The 20110-nt window shown below is 30.7% G+C and overlaps 4 protein-coding genes across 5 annotated transcripts; 3 read left to right on the forward strand and 1 right to left on the reverse strand.

Annotated features, from left to right (window-relative positions):
• Nucleotides 1–7213: 7213 nt before the first annotated feature.
• LOC130676440 (uncharacterized) lies at nt 7214–10130 on the forward strand (the record flags this gene model as incomplete). The annotated part of the gene is given in 10 exon segments (XM_057482633.1): nt 7214–7355; nt 7424–7481; nt 7777–7909; nt 7985–8396; nt 8474–8650; nt 8711–8983; nt 9053–9291; nt 9375–9602; nt 9664–9776; nt 9891–10130. Coding segments are annotated over 10 exon segments (1858 nt in total), but the record flags the coding sequence as incomplete, so codon positions are not given.
• Nucleotides 10131–10304: 174 nt separating this feature from the next.
• On the forward strand, nt 10305–13048 carry LOC130676441 (pancreatic triacylglycerol lipase-like). Its single transcript, XM_057482635.1, has 6 exons — nt 10305–10491; nt 10564–10696; nt 11311–11464; nt 11538–11638; nt 11710–12344; nt 12883–13048. Exons 1-6 carry the CDS (start codon nt 10446–10448, stop codon nt 12930–12932), a joined length of 1119 nt encoding a protein of 372 aa, XP_057338618.1. The 5' UTR covers nt 10305–10445; the 3' UTR covers nt 12933–13048.
• Nucleotides 13049–13334: 286 nt separating this feature from the next.
• LOC130676438 (centaurin-gamma-1A) lies at nt 13335–16972 on the reverse strand. Its single transcript, XM_057482629.1, has 6 exons — nt 16807–16972; nt 16257–16489; nt 15886–16027; nt 14196–15522; nt 13836–13980; nt 13335–13736 (listed from the first exon to the last, which is right to left on the reverse strand). Exons 1-6 carry the CDS (start codon nt 16970–16972, stop codon nt 13560–13562), a joined length of 2190 nt encoding a protein of 729 aa, XP_057338612.1. The 3' UTR covers nt 13335–13559.
• A 158-nt stretch (nt 16973–17130) lies between these two features.
• LOC130676442 (NAD(P)H-hydrate epimerase) lies at nt 17131–20070 on the forward strand. Of its 2 annotated transcripts, XM_057482636.1 has the most exons (3): nt 17131–17257; nt 17342–17526; nt 18640–20070. In XM_057482636.1, the coding sequence occupies exon 3, from the start codon at nt 18656–18658 to the stop codon at nt 19445–19447; it is 792 nt and encodes a 263-aa protein (XP_057338619.1). In that variant the 5' UTR covers nt 17131–17257; nt 17342–17526; nt 18640–18655; the 3' UTR covers nt 19448–20070. The 2 variants fall into 2 exon arrangements, with proteins under 2 accessions (XP_057338619.1, XP_057338620.1); XM_057482637.1 differs by lacking the exons at nt 17131–17257; nt 17342–17526 and adding an exon at nt 17646–17891.
• The last annotated feature ends 40 nt before the right edge of the window (nt 20071–20110 follow it).

A 20110-nucleotide genomic window follows, 5' to 3' on the forward strand; every position in this document is an offset into this window, starting at 1 on the left:
AATATGTATGGTATTTCTATGGGATTTCTATGTGATTTCTATTCCAGAGAAATACTATACATCGGATATTCAGAGAAAAAATATGTATGGTATTTCTATGGGATTTCTATGTGATTTCTATTCCAGAGAAATACTATACATCGATATTCAGAGAAAAATATGTATGGTATTTCTATGGGATTTCTATGTGATTTCTATTCCAGAGAAATACTATACATCGGATATTCAGAGAAAAAATATGTATGGTATTTCTATGGGATTTCTATGTGATTTCTATTCCAGAGAAATACTATACATCGAATATTCAGAGAAAAAATATGTATGGTATTTCTATGGGATTTCTATGTGATTTCTATTCCAGAGAAATACTATACATCGGATATTCAGAGAAAAAATATGTATGGTATTTCTATGGGATTTCTATGTGATTTCTATTCCAGAGAAATACTATACATCGGATATTCAGAGAAAAAATATGTATGGTATTTCTATGGGATTTCTATGTGATTTCTATTCCAGAGAAATACTATACATCGGATATTCAGAGAAAAAATATGTATGGTATTTCTATGGGATTTCTATGTGATTTCTATTCCAGAGAAATACTATACATCGGATATTCAGAGAAAAAATATGTATGGTATTTCTATGGGATTTCTATGTGATTTCTATTCCAGAGAAATACTATACATCGGATATTCAGAGAAAAAATATGTATGGTATTTCTATGGGATTTCTATGTGATTTCTATTCCAGAGAAATACTATACATCGGATATTCAGAGAAAAAATATGTATGGTATTTCTATGGGATTTCTATGTGATTTCTATTCCAGAGAAATACTATACATCGAATATTCAGAGAAAAAATATGTATGGTATTTCTATGGGATTTCTATGTGATTTCTATTCCAGAGAAATACTATACATCGGATATTCAGAGAAAAAATATGTATGGTATTTCTATGGGATTTCTATGTGATTTCTATTCCAGAGAAATACTATACATCGGATATTCAGAGAAAAAATATGTATGGTATTTCTATGGGATTTCTATGTGATTTCTATTCCAGAGAAATACTATACATCGGATATTCAGAGAAAAAATATGTATGGTATTTCTATGGGATTTCTATGTGATTTCTATTCCAGAGAAATACTATACATCGGATATTCAGAGAAAAAATATGTATGGTATTTCTATGGGATTTCTATGTGATTTCTATTCCAGAGAAATACTATACATCGAATATTCAGAGAAAAAATATGTATGGTATTTCTATGGGATTTCTATGTGATTTCTATTCCAGAGAAATACTATACATCGAATATTCAGAGAAAAAATATGTATGGTATTTCTATGGGATTTCTATGTGATTTCTATTCCAGAGAAATACTATACATCGGATATTCAGAGAAAAAATATGTATGGTATTTCTATGGGATTTCTATGTGATTTCTATTCCAGAGAAATACTATACATCGAATATTCAGAGAAAAAATATGTATGGTATTTCTATGGGATTTCTATGTGATTTCTATTCCAGAGAAATACTATACATCGAATATTCAGAGAAAAAATATGTATGGTATTTCTATGGGATTTCTATGTGATTTCTATTCCAGAGAAATACTATACATCGGATATTCAGAGAAAAAATATGTATGGTATTTCTATGGGATTTCTATGTGATTTCTATTCCAGAGAAATACTATACATCGAATATTCAGAGAAAAAATATGTATGGTATTTCTATGGGATTTCTATGTGATTTCTATTCCAGAGAAATACTATACATCGGATATTCAGAGAAAAAATATGTATGGTATTTCTATGGGATTTCTATGTGATTTCTATTCCAGAGAAATACTATACATCGGATATTCAGAGAAAAAATATGTATGGTATTTCTATGGGATTTCTATGTGATTTCTATTCCAGAGAAATACTATACATCGGATATTCAGAGAAAAAATATGTATGGTATTTCTATGGGATTTCTATGTGATTTCTATTCCAGAGAAATACTATACATCGGATATTCAGAGAAAAAATATGTATGGTATTTCTATGGGATTTCTATGTGATTTCTATTCCAGAGAAATACTATACATCGGATATTCAGAGAAAAAATATGTATGGTATTTCTATGGGATTTCTATGTGATTTCTATTCCAGAGAAATACTATACATCGGATATTCAGAGAAAAAATATGTATGGTATTTCTATGGGATTTCTATGTGATTTCTATTCCAGAGAAATACTATACATCGGATATTCAGAGAAAAAATATGTATGGTATTTCTATGGGATTTCTATGTGATTTCTATTCCAGAGAAATACTATACATCGGATATTCAGAGAAAAAATATGTATGGTATTTCTATGGGATTTCTATGTGATTTCTATTCCAGAGAAATACTATACATCGAATATTCAGAGAAAAAATATGTATGGTATTTCTATGGGATTTCTATGTGATTTCTATTCCAGAGAAATACTATACATCGGATATTCAGAGAAAAAATATGTATGGTATTTCTATGGGATTTCTATGTGATTTCTATTCCAGAGAAATACTATACATCGGATATTCAGAGAAAAAATATGTATGGTATTTCTATGGGATTTCTATGTGATTTCTATTCCAGAGAAATACTATACATCGGATATTCAGAGAAAAAATATGTATGGTATTTCTATGGGATTTCTATGTGATTTCTATTCCAGAGAAATACTATACATCGGATATTCAGAGAAAAAATATGTATGGTATTTCTATGGGATTTCTATGTGATTTCTATTCCAGAGAAATACTATACATCGAATATTCAGAGAAAAAATATGTATGGTATTTCTATGGGATTTCTATGTGATTTCTATTCCAGAGAAATACTATACATCGGATATTCAGAGAAAAAATATGTATGGTATTTCTATGGGATTTCTATGTGATTTCTATTCCAGAGAAATACTATACATCGGATATTCAGAGAAAAAATATGTATGGTATTTCTATGGGATTTCTATGTGATTTCTATTCCAGAGAAATACTATACATCGGATATTCAGAGAAAAAATATGTATGGTATTTCTATGGGATTTCTATGTGATTTCTATTCCAGAGAAATACTATACATCGAATATTCAGAAAAAAATATGTATGGTATTTCTATGGGATTTCTATGTGATTTCTATTCCAGAGAAATACTATACATCGAATATTCAGAGAAAAAATATGTATGGTATTTCTATGGGATTTCTATGTGATTTCTATTCCAGAGAAATACTATACATCGGATATTCAGAGAAAAAATATGTATGGTATTTCTATGGGATTTCTATGTGATTTCTATTCCAGAGAAATACTATACATCGGATATTCAGAGAAAAAATATGTATGGTATTTCTATGGGATTTCTATGTGATTTCTATTCCAGAGAAATACTATACATCGGATATTCAGAGAAAAAATATGTATGGTATTTCTATGGGATTTCTATGTGATTTCTATTCCAGAGAAATACTATACATCGGATATTCAGAGAAAAAATATGTATGGTATTTCTATGGGATTTCTATGTGATTTCTATTCCAGAGAAATACTATACATCGAATATTCAGAGAAAAAATATGTATGGTATTTCTATGGGATTTCTATGTGATTTCTATTCCAGAGAAATACTATACATCGGATATTCAGAGAAAAAATATGTATGGTATTTCTATGGGATTTCTATGTGATTTCTATTCCAGAGAAATACTATACATCGAATATTCAGAGAAAAAATATGTATGGTATTTCTATGGGATTTCTATGTGATTTCTATTCCAGAGAAATACTATACATCGGATATTCAGAGAAAAAATATGTATGGTATTTCTATGGGATTTCTATGTGATTTCTATTCCAGAGAAATACTATACATCGAATATTCAGAGAAAAAATATGTATGGTATTTCTATGGGATTTCTATGTGATTTCTATTCCAGAGAAATACTATACATCGGATATTCAGAGAAAAAATATGTATGGTATTTCTATGGGATTTCTATGTGATTTCTATTCCAGAGAAATACTATACATCGGATATTCAGAGAAAAAATATGTATGGTATTTCTATGGGATTTCTATGTGATTTCTATTCCAGAGAAATACTATACATCGGATATTCAGAGAAAAAATATGTATGGTATTTCTATGGGATTTCTATGTGATTTCTATTCCAGAGAAATACTATACATCGAATATTCAGAGAAAAAATATGTATGGTATTTCTATGGGATTTCTATGTGATTTCTATTCCAGAGAAATACTATACATCGGATATTCAGAGAAAAAATATGTATGGTATTTCTATGGGATTTCTATGTGATTTCTATTCCAGAGAAATACTATACATCGAATATTCAGAGAAAAAATATGTATGGTATTTCTATGGGATTTCTATGTGATTTCTATTCCAGAGAAATACTATACATCGGATATTCAGAGAAAAAATATGTATGGTATTTCTATGGGATTTCTATGTGATTTCTATTCCAGAGAAATACTATACATCGGATATTCAGAGAAAAAATATGTATGGTATTTCTATGGGATTTCTATGTGATTTCTATTCCAGAGAAATACTATACATCGGATATTCAGAGAAAAAATATGTATGGTATTTCTATGGGATTTCTATGTGATTTCTATTCCAGAGAAATACTATACATCGGATATTCAGAGAAAAAATATGTATGGTATTTCTATGGGATTTCTATGTGATTTCTATTCCAGAGAAATACTATACATCGAATATTCAGAGAAAAAATATGTATGGTATTTCTATGGGATTTCTATGTGATTTCTATTCCAGAGAAATACTATACATCGGATATTCAGAGAAAAAATATGTATGGTATTTCTATGGGATTTCTATGTGATTTCTATTCCAGAGAAATACTATACATCGGATATTCAGAGAAAAAATATGTATGGTATTTCTATGGGATTTCTATGTGATTTCTATTCCAGAGAAATACTATACATCGGATATTCAGAGAAAAAATATGTATGGTATTTCTATGGGATTTCTATGTGATTTCTATTCCAGAGAAATACTATACATCGGATATTCAGAGAAAAAATATGTATGGTATTTCTATGGGATTTCTATGTGATTTCTATTCCAGAGAAATACTATACATCGGATATTCAGAGAAAAAATATGTATGGTATTTCTATGGGATTTCTATGTGATTTCTATTCCAGAGAAATACTATACATCGGATATTCAGAGAAAAAATATGTATGGTATTTCTATGGGATTTCTATGTGATTTCTATTCCAGAGAAATACTATACATCGGATATTCAGAAAAAAATATGTATGGTATTTCTATGGGATTTCTATGTGATTTCTATTCCAGAGAAATACTATACATCGAATATTCAGAGAAAAAATATGTATGGTATTTCTATGGGATTTCTATGTGATTTCTATTCCAGAGAAATACTATACATCGGATATTCAGAGAAAAAATATGTATGGTATTTCTATGGGATTTCTATGTGATTTCTATTCCAGAGAAATACTATACATCGGATATTCAGAGAAAAAATATGTATGGTATTTCTATGGGATTTCTATGTGATTTCTATTCCAGAGAAATACTATACATCGGATATTCAGAGAAAAAATATGTATGGTATTTCTATGGGATTTCTATGTGATTTCTATTCCAGAGAAATACTATACATCGGATATTCAGAAAAAAATATGTATGGTATTTCTATGGGATTTCTATGTGATTTCTATTCCAGAGAAATACTATACATCGAATATTCAGAGAAAAAATATGTATGGTATTTCTATGGGATTTCTATGTGATTTCTATTCCAGAGAAATACTATACATCGGATATTCAGAGAAAAAATATGTATGGTATTTCTATGGGATTTCTATGTGATTTCTATTCCAGAGAAATACTATACATCGGATATTCAGAGAAAAAATATGTATGGTATTTCTATGGGATTTCTATGTGATTTCTATTCCAGAGAAATACTATACATCGGATATTCAGAGAAAAAATATGTATGGTATTTCTATGGGATTTCTATGTGATTTCTATTCCAGAGAAATACTATACATCGGATATTCAGAGAAAAAATATGTATGGTATTTCTATGGGATTTCTATGTGATTTCTATTCCAGAGAAATACTATACATCGAATATTCAGAGAAAAAATATGTATGGTATTTCTATGGGATTTCTATGTGATTTCTATTCCAGAGAAATACTATACATCGGATATTCAGAGAAAAAATATGTATGGTATTTCTATGGGATTTCTATGTGATTTCTATCCTAGAGAAATACCATACATATTTTTTCTCTGAATATCCGGAATTATGCATTTTTTGTAAAAATTAGTTAAAGATAATTAGAAATTAATTAATTATTAATTAGAAAAAAAAAAAAAAAAAATTTGCTTCGTCGTGGTTGCGAACACACGATTTGAAGCTCTTGAAACCAATCGAGTGTAACATCTTGTATAAAAATCGTATTTGAACCTTAAGTAACAATTAAAAATAATCACTAATATTAATAATAAATAGCTTTTAATAATAATTATTTATTAAAATTAAAATTAATAATCTAAAATTTATCATTAAATAAAAGTGCAATGAGAGGATTATGTTTTAATATTTATTTATCTGTTTTACAGCCATTGAAATTTGTCAAAAAATTTTTAATTATCAATTAATTAAAATATTTGAACAGATAAATATTTAAAAATTAATTGCGTTAAAAAATAATGAAAAAAAAAAAAATCAAATTCGCGTGCGGATTTGAACACGCAACTCTGAGCGGGTACGAAATGACGCATGGTGGGAGTACCATTTCTCCTCCGCTTGTCTACAGCGCTCGGTTTCTCTCGGCTCCATTCGGTTTCCCGACACACCGATAGACAAATTTGCGTGTGGGCACCGCGCGCGAGGCGCTCTGGAAGGGGTAGAAATATCCCACGTTCTGGCAGCACTGGCAGTAGTGCGTCAGTTTACCGCGTGAATTCAAATGGCGCCAGTGTTCGCGCGCCGCGCAGTGCGAGTTCTCAGCGACTGTTAGCAGAAACTCGCACATTGTTAACGGACAAGTGAGCAAAATATATAAACAATTAGATTTTTAAATTTATTAGTATTTTTCAAAAATGAATAAAGTGGAAAAAATAAATGATATGGAGCAAATGAGAAAAATTGTCCAAGGTACTGAATTTAAAGCCATAAAAACACGGCTGTCATATGTAAATCGTCTTTTTCCACAACTTGGTCCTAATGCTGAATGTGTTTTATTTTGTTACGTTGTAAGTTATCAATTTTTAATTAATTTTATTATTCTTATTATCACATTCAATTTTTATTTGAATTACAGAAACCCCAAGACCTGAAAGAAATAATAAAAGATGAAAATAATATCAACGATTCATTGGGTAATTAAATTTATTATGATTCTGAAATTAGACGTCTAATAATTTTTCGATTTTTTAAAAAACTATAAAATACAAAAAAAAAATTTCACTTATAGTCTTTTAAATTTTTTACATGTGGGTTTTTTTAGTTTTGTTTCTTCTTCAAATTTAATTGTTGAAAAAAAATCGAAAATTTTTAATTGTCTGCCAACTTCGGGATCATAATTTATTAGTATTTCAATTTGAGCTCCGAAGGATCTTGATCTCTCTGATTCAATAATTGGAGTAGAGTAATATAAATAATTAATATTTGTAGCAATGGATACCACAGGTTCTCCTTTGTCGCACTCATTTGGCGACGACAGCTTCAATGTAACGATAGCGCCGACTAAAAAAAATTGGTTTAGAGATGAAGAAAAACACATTCCTCTTGACAGACGTACTGCAGCGTAAACATAATTTATTTTATTTAATTAAAATATTTATTTTAGTCAAAACTTATTTATTTAATTAATTATTCATAGGGAATTGATTAATGTCGCTCAGGAAAAACTGAGTGCTGATACATGGACACTTCCAGTATTTTCTTTATGTGATCCTAAAGAAAATGATGAAGAAAGAGGTGTATTAATTGGTACCGTATTCAGTGACAAGTATTTTATTCCAATTGATGTCAGTTTGCCAGCAATGACGTCACTCAATCACATTCAGAACGGATTTTCTGATCTTATGAGACAGCACTTTGATCTGGTGGGTTCGTCTTCACTTGATGTTGACATTAAAATCACCAGCACTTACGAATTATGTGGAACTAGTTATGAAATGATTGATACAAGGGAGCAGTCTACTGATGAATTTAAAGGATACTTGAAAGTTGAAGCCACTTGGGATAGTTTGACATTTTTACCGCCACCAACTGCCTTGTCTAATAAACTTGTACGCTGCTATAATTATTTTTATCAGATAATTATTTATCATTTTTAATTATTTTATGAAGAATGATATTTTACCAGGTCGCAGAAATAATAAGCGGTTCAAGAGCAAGTCCGCTGTGTGATCTATGGGACCAGATAGTGCTGCTAGATAAATATTTAACAATGGTTCAAAAGTATCATGAAAAACATTTAAGTTCACGGTACAGCGTCAAGCCGTTAATTTTCCCAAAAGATTTCGATAATTCTTACAAACAGGTAATTTATATTTCTCATATAATTATATATGCGACTGATAAATTTTTTAATTTAAAATAGAGCGATGATGTCGTCATGCGTCAATTAAAAAGACTACTGAGTGGAGATGATCCTTTTGAGAGCGACGAGAACACTGAAGGCATACAAGTTTCTGAAGACAATGACAGAAGAACAAAACTGATTGAGTTCATTGAAGAACTTCCTAGAAGAGACAATCTTGATTTTACTGATAAGTTCTGGCAGATTATTAGAGCAGCTGATAATTACGTCCTGATAACTGATTGTGTCTACGCAATTTTTGAAGCGATGGTTGAAAAAAATTTCAAACCTCAAGTAAATATTTAGTATTTACTTATTTTTTTATTGGGAGTTGGGTCAGTAAATTTCTTGTTAATATTTTAGTTCAATAGCACGGAGGACACGAGATTCGCGGGAATGGTCTCAGAACTGGACAGTGAACATAAAAAGTTTTCTCTGCATGCGGGTTCGATATCATTGGAGTTGGTAATTGACATGGGAATAGAGAAGATCAGTCGAGATTATTTATATTTGCTATCAAATATGAGCCTGCTCGAGATGTCTGATCTCCAGAAATTGATAACTAATGTGTCGAGTGATGAATTCAAACTCGATAACTATCGGTAGGCTTTAAAAATTTCTAATCAAAGCCGGCTGTGATAATTAAATTTTTCTAAAATAATTAAGTATTAAATATTAATTACAGTAATAAATTAAAGGCATTGGCTCAAGTTCACATAAGTTTAGAATTTCTTCAACTGATCCAGAGTCAAATTGATTGCCGCTGCGAAGTCTCTCATTCTATTTTCGAAACTATTTTTAAAAAGTACAGCGGCCCTAATTCACCGCTCAAATTCTCATATTTAGAGAAGCCAAATGTCTACACCATCAGTATGCCAGCACCGATGCAAATTATTTCAGAAATTACTACTAAGTACGTGTATATAATTACTAATTTAAATTATGATATCACTAATTGATAATTATTTATCCAGAGAACCTTTTTCATGGATGAGTTCACTGACGAGCGAAAATAAAAATGAAAAATGGACGACAATTAATTGCTACAGCCGTATTCCAATGTTTCCACCAAATATTTATGTACCAGGTAACAATAAGGGGACGTTCATAAAATATTTACACTTATGGGGGAGGGGTGGGGGGGTCTAAAGAAACGTGACGTTCGAAGCCTAATACTTTTATTACTTATTTTATTTTGTAGGTGAACTTGAAAAGGGTCAAATGGAATTAGGAGACACGTATTACGTTACTAGTGCAGAAATACGTTACATGCGATTTGGCTAAAAAATTAATTACTCAAGTAATTAATAAAAGTCAGTCATTATTAAAATTAAATACCTCATATTTATAAAATTTTTGTACTTTTATAAAAAGTTAAATAATAAAAGTTTATGTTTTATTACTTAAATATTATAATTAAATTTATGTAAGTGATTATATGTGTCAGCGGAAAATTTTAAATCGAGTTTAACATTGAATCTGATGTCTGTTGCTATTGAAATGTGTACCGCGCAAGTATTATATTAAAGATAATGAGAATAATTTATGAATATATTATCAATCACTAGCTCATTTTAAACGTCGACCTTTTGTCAATTCTTCGTGCTCACCTGATTAAATGTTTGCTGTTGATTTAATTCAGTGATCTATTTTTCAAGCTTTTCATTAATTCTCTTATTCGCTCAGTCGGCCCATCATATTTCTCTTCTATATCATTGTAAATACTATTTATTCAGCGTAAAAAAAAATATACGTTATGAGTTATAAAATACTGCTGTGTTTATTAATTGGGACGGTATCCGGTAAGTCAAATATTTAAATACTTACTAGAAAAAAAAATATAAAGTAATTAATTATTAATAATTAATGTGTAGTGATTGCTGATCAAGTTTGTTATGAAGAGTTGGGCTGCTTTGATAATGAGTACCCATGGTTCACTTTATTTCGTCCTTACCCTCTTCCGAAATCCAGAGAAGAAGTCGACACTAAATTTTTTTTCTCCAATCGGTCAGTCTATATTTCAAATTTATGAATCATATATTTATTTAAATGACTGCGTGATAAAAAAAAAGCCCCAGTAGCAATCGAAGTCATGATCTGTAATAAAAGTATACTGTAAAAAAATTGCAGAGAGAATTCGGAGTAAATGCAGAGCCGATGACTGTTTATTTCTTTGATCTCTTCGGAGTAAAATTCACTTCGAAAAGAAGTTAATTTTTAAAATCAAAATTCTGGACCGGAGTAAATTCGAATTTAAATAAAATCCGTAATCTCTCTGAATTAACTCCCAATTTTTTTCATTTAATTTTAATTGACTTGCTCGAGATTTGATGAAAATTTCGCGGGAAAGTTGGCATATTAAATTTATATAAAAATTTGTGCTAAAAGTAGAATATTTTTGAGAAAATTTTAATATTACTAACGATTAGTGTCTTTATTTATAATTTATATTAAAATATTGTTATATTTTATTAGTAGATCTAGTACTTTGTCTCAAAAACTGTAAGAAACGTTTACGTTATCCCAGTCTAGGTCTCAGTGGAACCCAGTAGGGACACCAGAGATTAATACGACCAGTGACTATTTAAAGTAATTGTCGTTTTAAAATAAATTAATTGCAGAGCCGTAAATAAAAGTTTTGTCCAAACTTGGCCGTCGATTGAAATGAATCCAGAATTTGATCCTCAGAAGCCCATGTATTTTATTACTCATGGATATTCAAGTGATTCTAATACCGCTTGGTTTAAAAATTTAACGGAAGCATTATTATTTATGGTATTATAATCTATTCATATCAATACAGATTATGAAGATTGTGGATAAAAAATGAATTACTTTATTTTGACAGACAGATGGTAACGTATTTGCAGTAGATTGGGCACAAGGGTCCTCGGGATTTTATTTCACAGCTGCCGCTAATACTCGGACAGTAGCCGCCGAAATTCGAAGGTCTTTAATAATAAATGACTTAAAAAAAATTTTTTCATTGATACCAATGATTGTGGTGGATAAATTTTCAGAGTAATTCATTATTTACAAGACAATTATTCCCTGGATGTTCAAAATGTCCATCTACTGGGTCACAGTCTCGGCTCGCATATAATGGGATACGTCGGAAAAAATTTCACGGATCCAAAAATCCATCGTATCACGGCTTTGGACCCAGCGCAGCCGGGATTCCAGGGCAGGAACCCGGAGGTGCGGCTTGACAACACGGACGCCGATTTTGTGGACGTGGTGCACACTGACGGGAAACCATTTTTACCGTTTCTTGGTCTAGGAATGACATCAGGAGTCGGCGACGTTGACTACTTTGTCAACGGAGGCAAGTGGCAGCCAAACTGTCTGCTAGACGGCGAATCTTTCCCTTACAAATCTTTCTATCAGATTCCAAAAGTGACAATAACTATTTTGTACAATCTGGTGACTTGCAGTCACACAAGGGCCCCGCGTTACATGGCCGCAGCTATAAAAGAGCCGTGTTACATGTGGGCGTACCGTTACAACGCGACGACAGCAAGCTTACGATGGACAGATTTCGTCCTTGAAGACAAGTGCGATGCCAATTCATGCTCTTTGATGGGTTTAAGCGCTCCGCGGTTACCAGCACGCGGGAATTTTGCTTTAGAGACGACCGGAACTTACCCTTTTTGCAGTAAGTATTTTTTACAACTTAATTATTAGTGAGCAAAAATATGAGTATGGCAGAGGTACTGTTTTTAGACACTTTAGAGATGATCCTGAAGTTAGAAGACAATTGAAAATTTTTAGGTTTTTCTTTTTGACAATTAAATTTGAAGAAAAAAAAAAATTAAAAATATGCACATGTAAAAAATTTCAAAGACTACAAGTGGAATTTTTTTTTATAATTTACCGTCTAAAAAAAAGTCCAAAAATTATTAGACGTCGGCTAACTTCAGTATCATATTTTAGGGCCAGTTTTTCTAGAGTCAGGGCTCGTTACTTGGGAAAAAAATTTGTTCCCTTCACTTCTATGGGCTAGCAATTTTCCTAGAGACTTCTCTGAATCCTAGAAAAATCTTCTTCTTTAACTTTTATGTGCTAGCGTTTATCCGAAAGACTTTTTTCTTCAGGGTCAACCGTTTTTCAGATTTTTTTTCTGTCATTAATTTGTTTAAAAAAAAAAATCCGAAAATTATCATCAGTGTCATACTTTGTAATTTTTGTTGCAGAAGATGATGCCGAAACTGACAACGAAATGAAAAGAGCATTTTTGTATTAGAATAAAAAATAAAGACATAGTTTACGAGACAATACAATTATATTCAAATAACATGTGAACTGTAAAAGCATATTTGAATACGTACATTTCAATATATAAATATAATATTAACTAGATTTATGGAGTGCTTTGTACTTCTCAGTCATTGACAAAAATTACACTCGATTATATTTCATCTAAATAATTTTTTTTTTCTTTTCTATTACCGAGTTGTGATGTTACCGTTACTTTCCTGTGACGTATTAATTTTTTTAAATTAATTAATTAAATAACTAATGTTAATTAAAACATTCAGTATAAAATAGCCGACATACATAAATAAATAAATACATACATACATATGTATATTTTATATGAATAGATTTAAAAACATAAAATATTGATAAAAAATAAAAGTTAAAAGAAAATTAAAATTCATTTAGTTACAATAAAATTTCAGTTAATAAAATCTACAAATACTTATATATATTATATGAGCTAAAAACATTTTTTTATCTTCAATAAAACAAGTCGGTGGAATAAAATTATAAAAATAAAATAAGTACCAACGGTAAAAGATAAACGACTTAATAAACAAATATATTAAGTTTGTTATCAGTCACTAAACTAAACAAACAAGTGTGTGTCTTAATACTGGGTCGTTTCAGTGTCGTCCATACTAGATATACTTGCCTGCTCTAATACTTCTAAAAGTTTCTGCATTTCAATTGAATCCGACGTGTTGTCGAGGGTTCTCTCTAATGCTCTGACGTACGACATACAGGTACGGCCTTCGTGATCAAGATTTTGGGGATTCGCCTTGTGCTGTAATTGTAGAACAAATATTTGATTAAGCTGTTTTTGAATTGTCACAGACACTGTAAATCATCATCATTATTAGGCATATTTAGTGTTAATATTTACCCATATTAATAATTGAGCCATGGCCAAGTTTCCCGTAGCGCAAGCTAGATGTAAAGGCGTTCTCAAATCTTCATTACTGACTGACATATTTATATCTTCGTATGTACATCTTGCCAAGCAGAGAGTGAAAGCCCTCATATCACCTCTTTAAAATAAAATTTTAATTTAAATTAAATCAAGACAAGAGACCCAGTACCTGGTCAGGGAACTAGGATCCGATCACTCATGTATTTATTTTAGTAAATTTTACTAAATATAGATGAACAAATACATGAAGTGATCGAGTACTAGTTCCCTGATCAGGTACTGGGTCTTTTACCGTAAGTTTAAATAATTAATTAAAATAAGCAGTGGACTTACCGGCAAACAGAATCGATGAGCAATTTTCCAATTGAAATATTTGGATTAGCAGGTGGTAAAAAAGCCTTGTCTTCATACTTCCAACGAATCCACTGCTCTTTAGCTTCACGAGGAGAATCTGAGTTGGGCTTCAACTTGCTGTTGAGACAATACTCCCAAACTCCGTTGGCAATATCGTTACCTAGTGCTAGCATGACACTCAACTGTCCAGCAGACCAGTCGTCAAGATCTAGCGAACGTATTTTCGATATATGTGAGCCTAAATTCCTGTGTATACCTGAGCACTCGATGCAAACCAAAATTCCGAGATTGAGACTCGCCCAGTCGGGATTCGGGGCACTGCAGTCAGCGCATGCATCATTACCAGACACTTTATTTTTTATGCAGTGCATTTTGAAGGCTTCGGTTTCGTTTTTCTTATCAGCGTCGCTGTTCTGCAAGCTTGATAATATCTGGAGTTCGATAGCAGTGATCCAGCTGTCGCGGTCCTCGGCGTTGCTCGCTTCGAAGTTCCATGTCTTGTTCTCCAGTGATATTATTGCGAACTCGAAGCTGTCATCTTGAGTGGCGGTTGCTTTTGAGCCTTTTGGTGTTTTACCAGGTACTTTAACTGTGACATACTGGAGAAGAATTACTTTGCCGTTGATGTCATTCATGTAGTCATGAAGACTTGGGTGGTAAGTCAGTCTCCCGTCTTCCAGTAGAGTCACATACTTTTTTTTACGCTCCTTCAAGGACTTGCTGCTGCGCTTAAAAAGGTATCCCTGCTTGACGGGTATCTCTCTGCCAACTCCCATCTCCTCCATGTTGTACTTTTCTTTCTTAGACGGCGTAAAAATATTTGATTTCCTACGAAACTTTCTGATTGTCGTCGGCGTTAAAATAGAGCTACGGAACTCCGGGTGAGGGGTCTGTATATACTGAAAACTAGTATCATTCGTTATAACTGGATCGCACTGCGTCACATTATCTTGGCTCGGTCGTATAAATTCTTCGGCTTTATCTGTCGTAACACTAATTTTCGAGGGACTGCTCGTATCTGAATCTTTAGCTGACGGTATTACGGTTTTAGTAATCACAGGTATTGAGTATCTTGGTTCTTGTTGTTGTAAATTATCACTAGAACTCTGGCTACCATTACATCGCTGCGACAACTGAGATTTATCAGACATTTTAACTATTATTTTCTGACAAACATCTTGAAATACACGCTCTACGTTTAATCCATAAATGGCACAGGTTTCGTAATAAGGACACCGTAACTCACATGCTAACTTACGTGGCCTCACGTCCTTAATCACACGGGGATTTGTATCGTTGATCGAATCTACAAGTAATTAATTAGATTTTTTAAATATCAAGTAAATCCTGGCACAGGTTTACGTCCCAGATAATGTCCCCAGCAGAAATATTCCCATTAAATTTTTTTATCAACCGTCAAGTTCATTAACAGACTCATCAGTCAGGCTGATGTCGACGTACTCTGTCTTAGACTCTACTAGTACGGAACCAAAACACTTGTGAGCGTCAATTACAGACCGACAGTGACTGAGGCGGGCCGTAACCTATCCCAGCAAAGTTTCAGCTGCTACTAATTTAAATTCTATCACCTAGTTCTTTATATTTGAAATATTTCTGTCTGGGACATTAATTCCAAGGCCACCTAGATAAATAATGAATAAATAATTACCTTGTACTCCGACTAAAATTTTTGGTACATCTGTCATATTACGAAATGAACACATTTTATTATAATAATTACAAAGAATCGAAAAACTCTCTTCGCTTTCTAAACTAAACACCAATAAAACAGCATCGATCCATGACGAGAACTGTAATTATATAACAACAATATTTATTATTATAATTACTTAGTATGTAAATGTACCAGACATAAGACAATTTTTAAATTACATAAAAAAAAATTAATTAATTAAATTGATAAAATAAAAAAAATTTTTTGTTTTAAAATTTTTAAACTGTCGGATGTCCGCCAACTTTGATGGCACAATTACTTGTCATGCAACCAAACAATTAATTTATAATTAAAAAAAAAATTACCTGTGATTCAGGGACACCGCCTTCATCTCTAATCAATAATAAATAACTTTGATCATTAATAAAAATTTCTTTTTTAAATCTACCGCCTTCTGGGGATTCCTCATGCATAAATGATCCTGTCAAATAGCGATGTACCAGTGCCGATTTACCTGAATCACATGATCCAATAATTCCCAGATGTAGCTCTGGTACATCTCTAGCCAGTGTCCATTCATGACTATTGACAAAAGAATCTGAAAATTTAAAAAATAAATTATTAATTAAATGGATTCCTGTTACTTGATGAATAATATCAAATTTTGTTATTTAAACTTATGTGATATTTAGACATAAAAAATTTCTATTGAATTTTGCTGATGAAGTCAAAATGTAATTGACGAAACGTTCAAATAATTAATGATTTAATTTTTTGATTCAATCTCGTTCAAATTCCTGAGATTAAAAATTATTTAAAAAATAAATTTAAAAAATAATGAACTAAGTGAGCTGTCATATCACTTGAACTTACAACAGATGGTTTGCAATACTCAGTAATGTCTTAAATAAATACCTTCAATAGCTACAACATGTTCTCTTATCTGCTTGGCAATTTGTGTGTCAGAAATAAGATCAATTAAATCGTAAATAGCATAAATAGACGGATGAACACTTTCGAAACGTTGAATTTCTTGACGTATTGTAAACGAATGATCATGCCCACTTTGGCCACTTGTCATTTTTTTTTTTATTTACTCTTGTTCTTTTTTTCTGACTACTTTAAATAATTATTAAGTAAACATTCACTTAAATTTAATAATTAGAGTAAATATTTAACAATTAAAATATTATTTTACGTTGCATCACGCAGTTGATAACTTCAATATATCTATGGATGTATTTATAATTATTTATTCATATTTTCTATTTACGGTAATATATCAAGTGAATAAATTAAATAATACGTGAGTAAAATGTCAGATTCGCATATTTATAAACATCATCGAATCCAAGTAGGCGAACAGGTTAGTCGATGCAATTATTTCATTGGTTATATGATAAATTTAGCAAACTTATAAATATGATATTGATAAATAATTATCTTTTAGATAAAATATGTGCTTTGTTATTGGTCTCAACGAATCTTGTTGAGAAGATTAAAAAAAGATGACGTCTGGCCAATGAAAATAAAGAAATAAATTCTTTTTACTGATGGCTCATGACATCTGGCGGGAGTTTTCAAAACAGCCGCACGTTTGAAATTACTTTCAATCGATAAGCGGACAAAAATAAGGTAAGATTTATTATTTAAATATCGATACTGACGTTCTCACAAAATTTGACATTTGCACTTTTTTTGAAAAATGGAATATAACAATGCGCAGCTTATGTCAAAATTTTGAAAGTCAAATTGTATGACTGAGTAGCAGACATCAGACAAATTTAAAATTACTCATAAATAGAGAATAATTAATAAAATAAAATTTAAAAAAAATGCGCGTTTAAAAAATTTGAAAATTAATACGTGCACTTTTTATAAATATTTTTTAAATTTACTCTATTTATAATTTTAAATTTGATGTCTGCTACATTCGCACTCATCAAATTGTTTATTTAATATTTTTGAATAAATATTCTAATACTTCGTATCCCACATAGGTATAATTCCGCTTAATATTTTTAATTTTAAGAAAGCAATTAACGACATGAGTAAAAAGATAATTATGCATAATTTTTTACTTTTTTTATAGCATATAATTCAAAATTATTTATTTACTACAAATGCCTGTATTTTATGAAAAACATTAAAGTAAATTTGTAGGTTATACCAATGTAAACATTTTACAAATAATTTTTATTTTGCGACCGTGAAATGAGTCTGAAAGTAGCAGACATCAGACAAATTTAAAATTATAAATAACTAGAGTAAATAAAAGAATAACATTTATAAAAAAAGCACTTATTGATTTTTAAATTTTTTAAATGCGCACTTTTTTTAAATATTATTTTATTAATTATTTACTCTATTTATTTATAATTTTAAATCTGTCTGATGTCTGCTACATTCACATTCATTGTGAATGTTTCTGACAAATGGCAATTTTTTCAAATTTTAAAATAAATGAATAAAATGTAATTAGAGTAAAAATTTAAAAATGCGTATTTAGATAATTGAAAACTCAGTACGCGCATTTTTCAAAATTTTATTATTGTAATCAATTTATTTGTTAATTTCAAATTTATAAATTTTCTTGTCTGCTATATTCACACTCTTACCGTGAAACGTTTTTATTGTCTCTTAAAAAATTTCCGAAATATGGGATACGACATATCAGAATGGCAGTATCGATATTTGTATATTTATTGACTTTTCTTAGTAGTAATTGTTGTTTTTTTTAATTTATAGGTGCAATTATTGATAAATGTTGAGGAATTTATCAAGACGCGTTGGAGCTGGGTATTGGAACTGTCATATTTTGAAGAAATTTATCAGCGGTACTGGTTGTAAGAATAATAACAACAGCAAGATGGTTAAATACTTGAAGCAAACAGAAGCGATAAATGTTGATAAAGATTTATTTGACAAGTACAAATTTAGCGTTGATCAATTGATGGAACTGGCGGGTCAAAGTTGCGCAATAGCTGTTGCCAAGACGTATCCATTGGCTGGTAATAAAAATGATTATGTTTTAGTATGTTGTGGTCCTGGTAATAATGGTGGAGATGGTCTCGTGTGTGCCAGACATTTAAAACTATTTGGATACAGTCCTGAAGTATATTATCCCAAGAAAACTACTAATAAATTGTATGAAAATCTACTGCATCAGTGCAGAGAAAATGATATTCGTATACTGGATGATACTGCGGCTATAAAAGACACAAAAGAGTATCGAGTTATTGTCGATGCGTTGTTTGGATTCAGTTTCAAGCCGCCAGTCAGAGAGGAATTTGTTTCTATCGTTGATTTATTGAAAACTGCAGGCAATATTTGCAGCATCGACATTCCTTCGGGTTGGGACGTCGAAAATGGACCACCAGACGGAGGGATCAATCCGGAGACTTTGATCTCACTCACGGCTCCGAAAATCTGCGCTAAATATTTTAAGGGGAAGTTCCACTACCTGGGGGGTAGATTTGTCCCAAAAAAACTGGAGGAAGAATATGACTTACAATTGCCCAAGTACCCCGACACTGAGCTCGTTGTTTTGCTGTAAATTGATAATGTTTTTTATAATTTTATAAATTTGGCGGGAGGATTTAAGGGGAATGGAAATTTAAAAATTATAATTTAAGAAATAAATAAAGACATTTATTATCAGAAATCATTCATCTTTATTTGACAGAATGACACTTGTATATACCAAAGTATTAATCCAACGGAAGTAAATTACATATATAATAATAATTATATATATTTATTCATTTATAATAATAATATAAACGATAATAATAATATTAATAATAATAATAATAAAAAATAAAACATAAAGAAAAAAATGCATTGACATTAAAAGTGTAATGTACAACGTATATGTATATAAAATGATTAAAAACTAAAGTCGATTCACGGCGTGAATTTTTTTAAAAAATCATATAGACGTGGAATGGAAAATATACAGGATACAATTAAATCGATAAAAATATTTATGGATACTACAATAAGATCCATTTTCTTTCATTACATTTTTTGTTCGTTATTTTAAATATTTTATTTTTTTTTTTTCTTATAGATGTGGCCGCATAAAATTTATGGAAAAATACCTCGAACGACAAGAAATCGCTCATGCTAAATTAAAATCAAACTACTTGCACTTTTATTTCTTTTGCAGCATCTAAACCCTCACTAATCTCTTACTCTCTTTTATCAACGCAAAATT

This window comes from Microplitis mediator, chromosome 10, assembly GCF_029852145.1.
Source record: "Microplitis mediator isolate UGA2020A chromosome 10, iyMicMedi2.1, whole genome shotgun sequence".
Taxonomy (NCBI): Eukaryota; Metazoa; Arthropoda; class Insecta; order Hymenoptera; family Braconidae; genus Microplitis; species Microplitis mediator.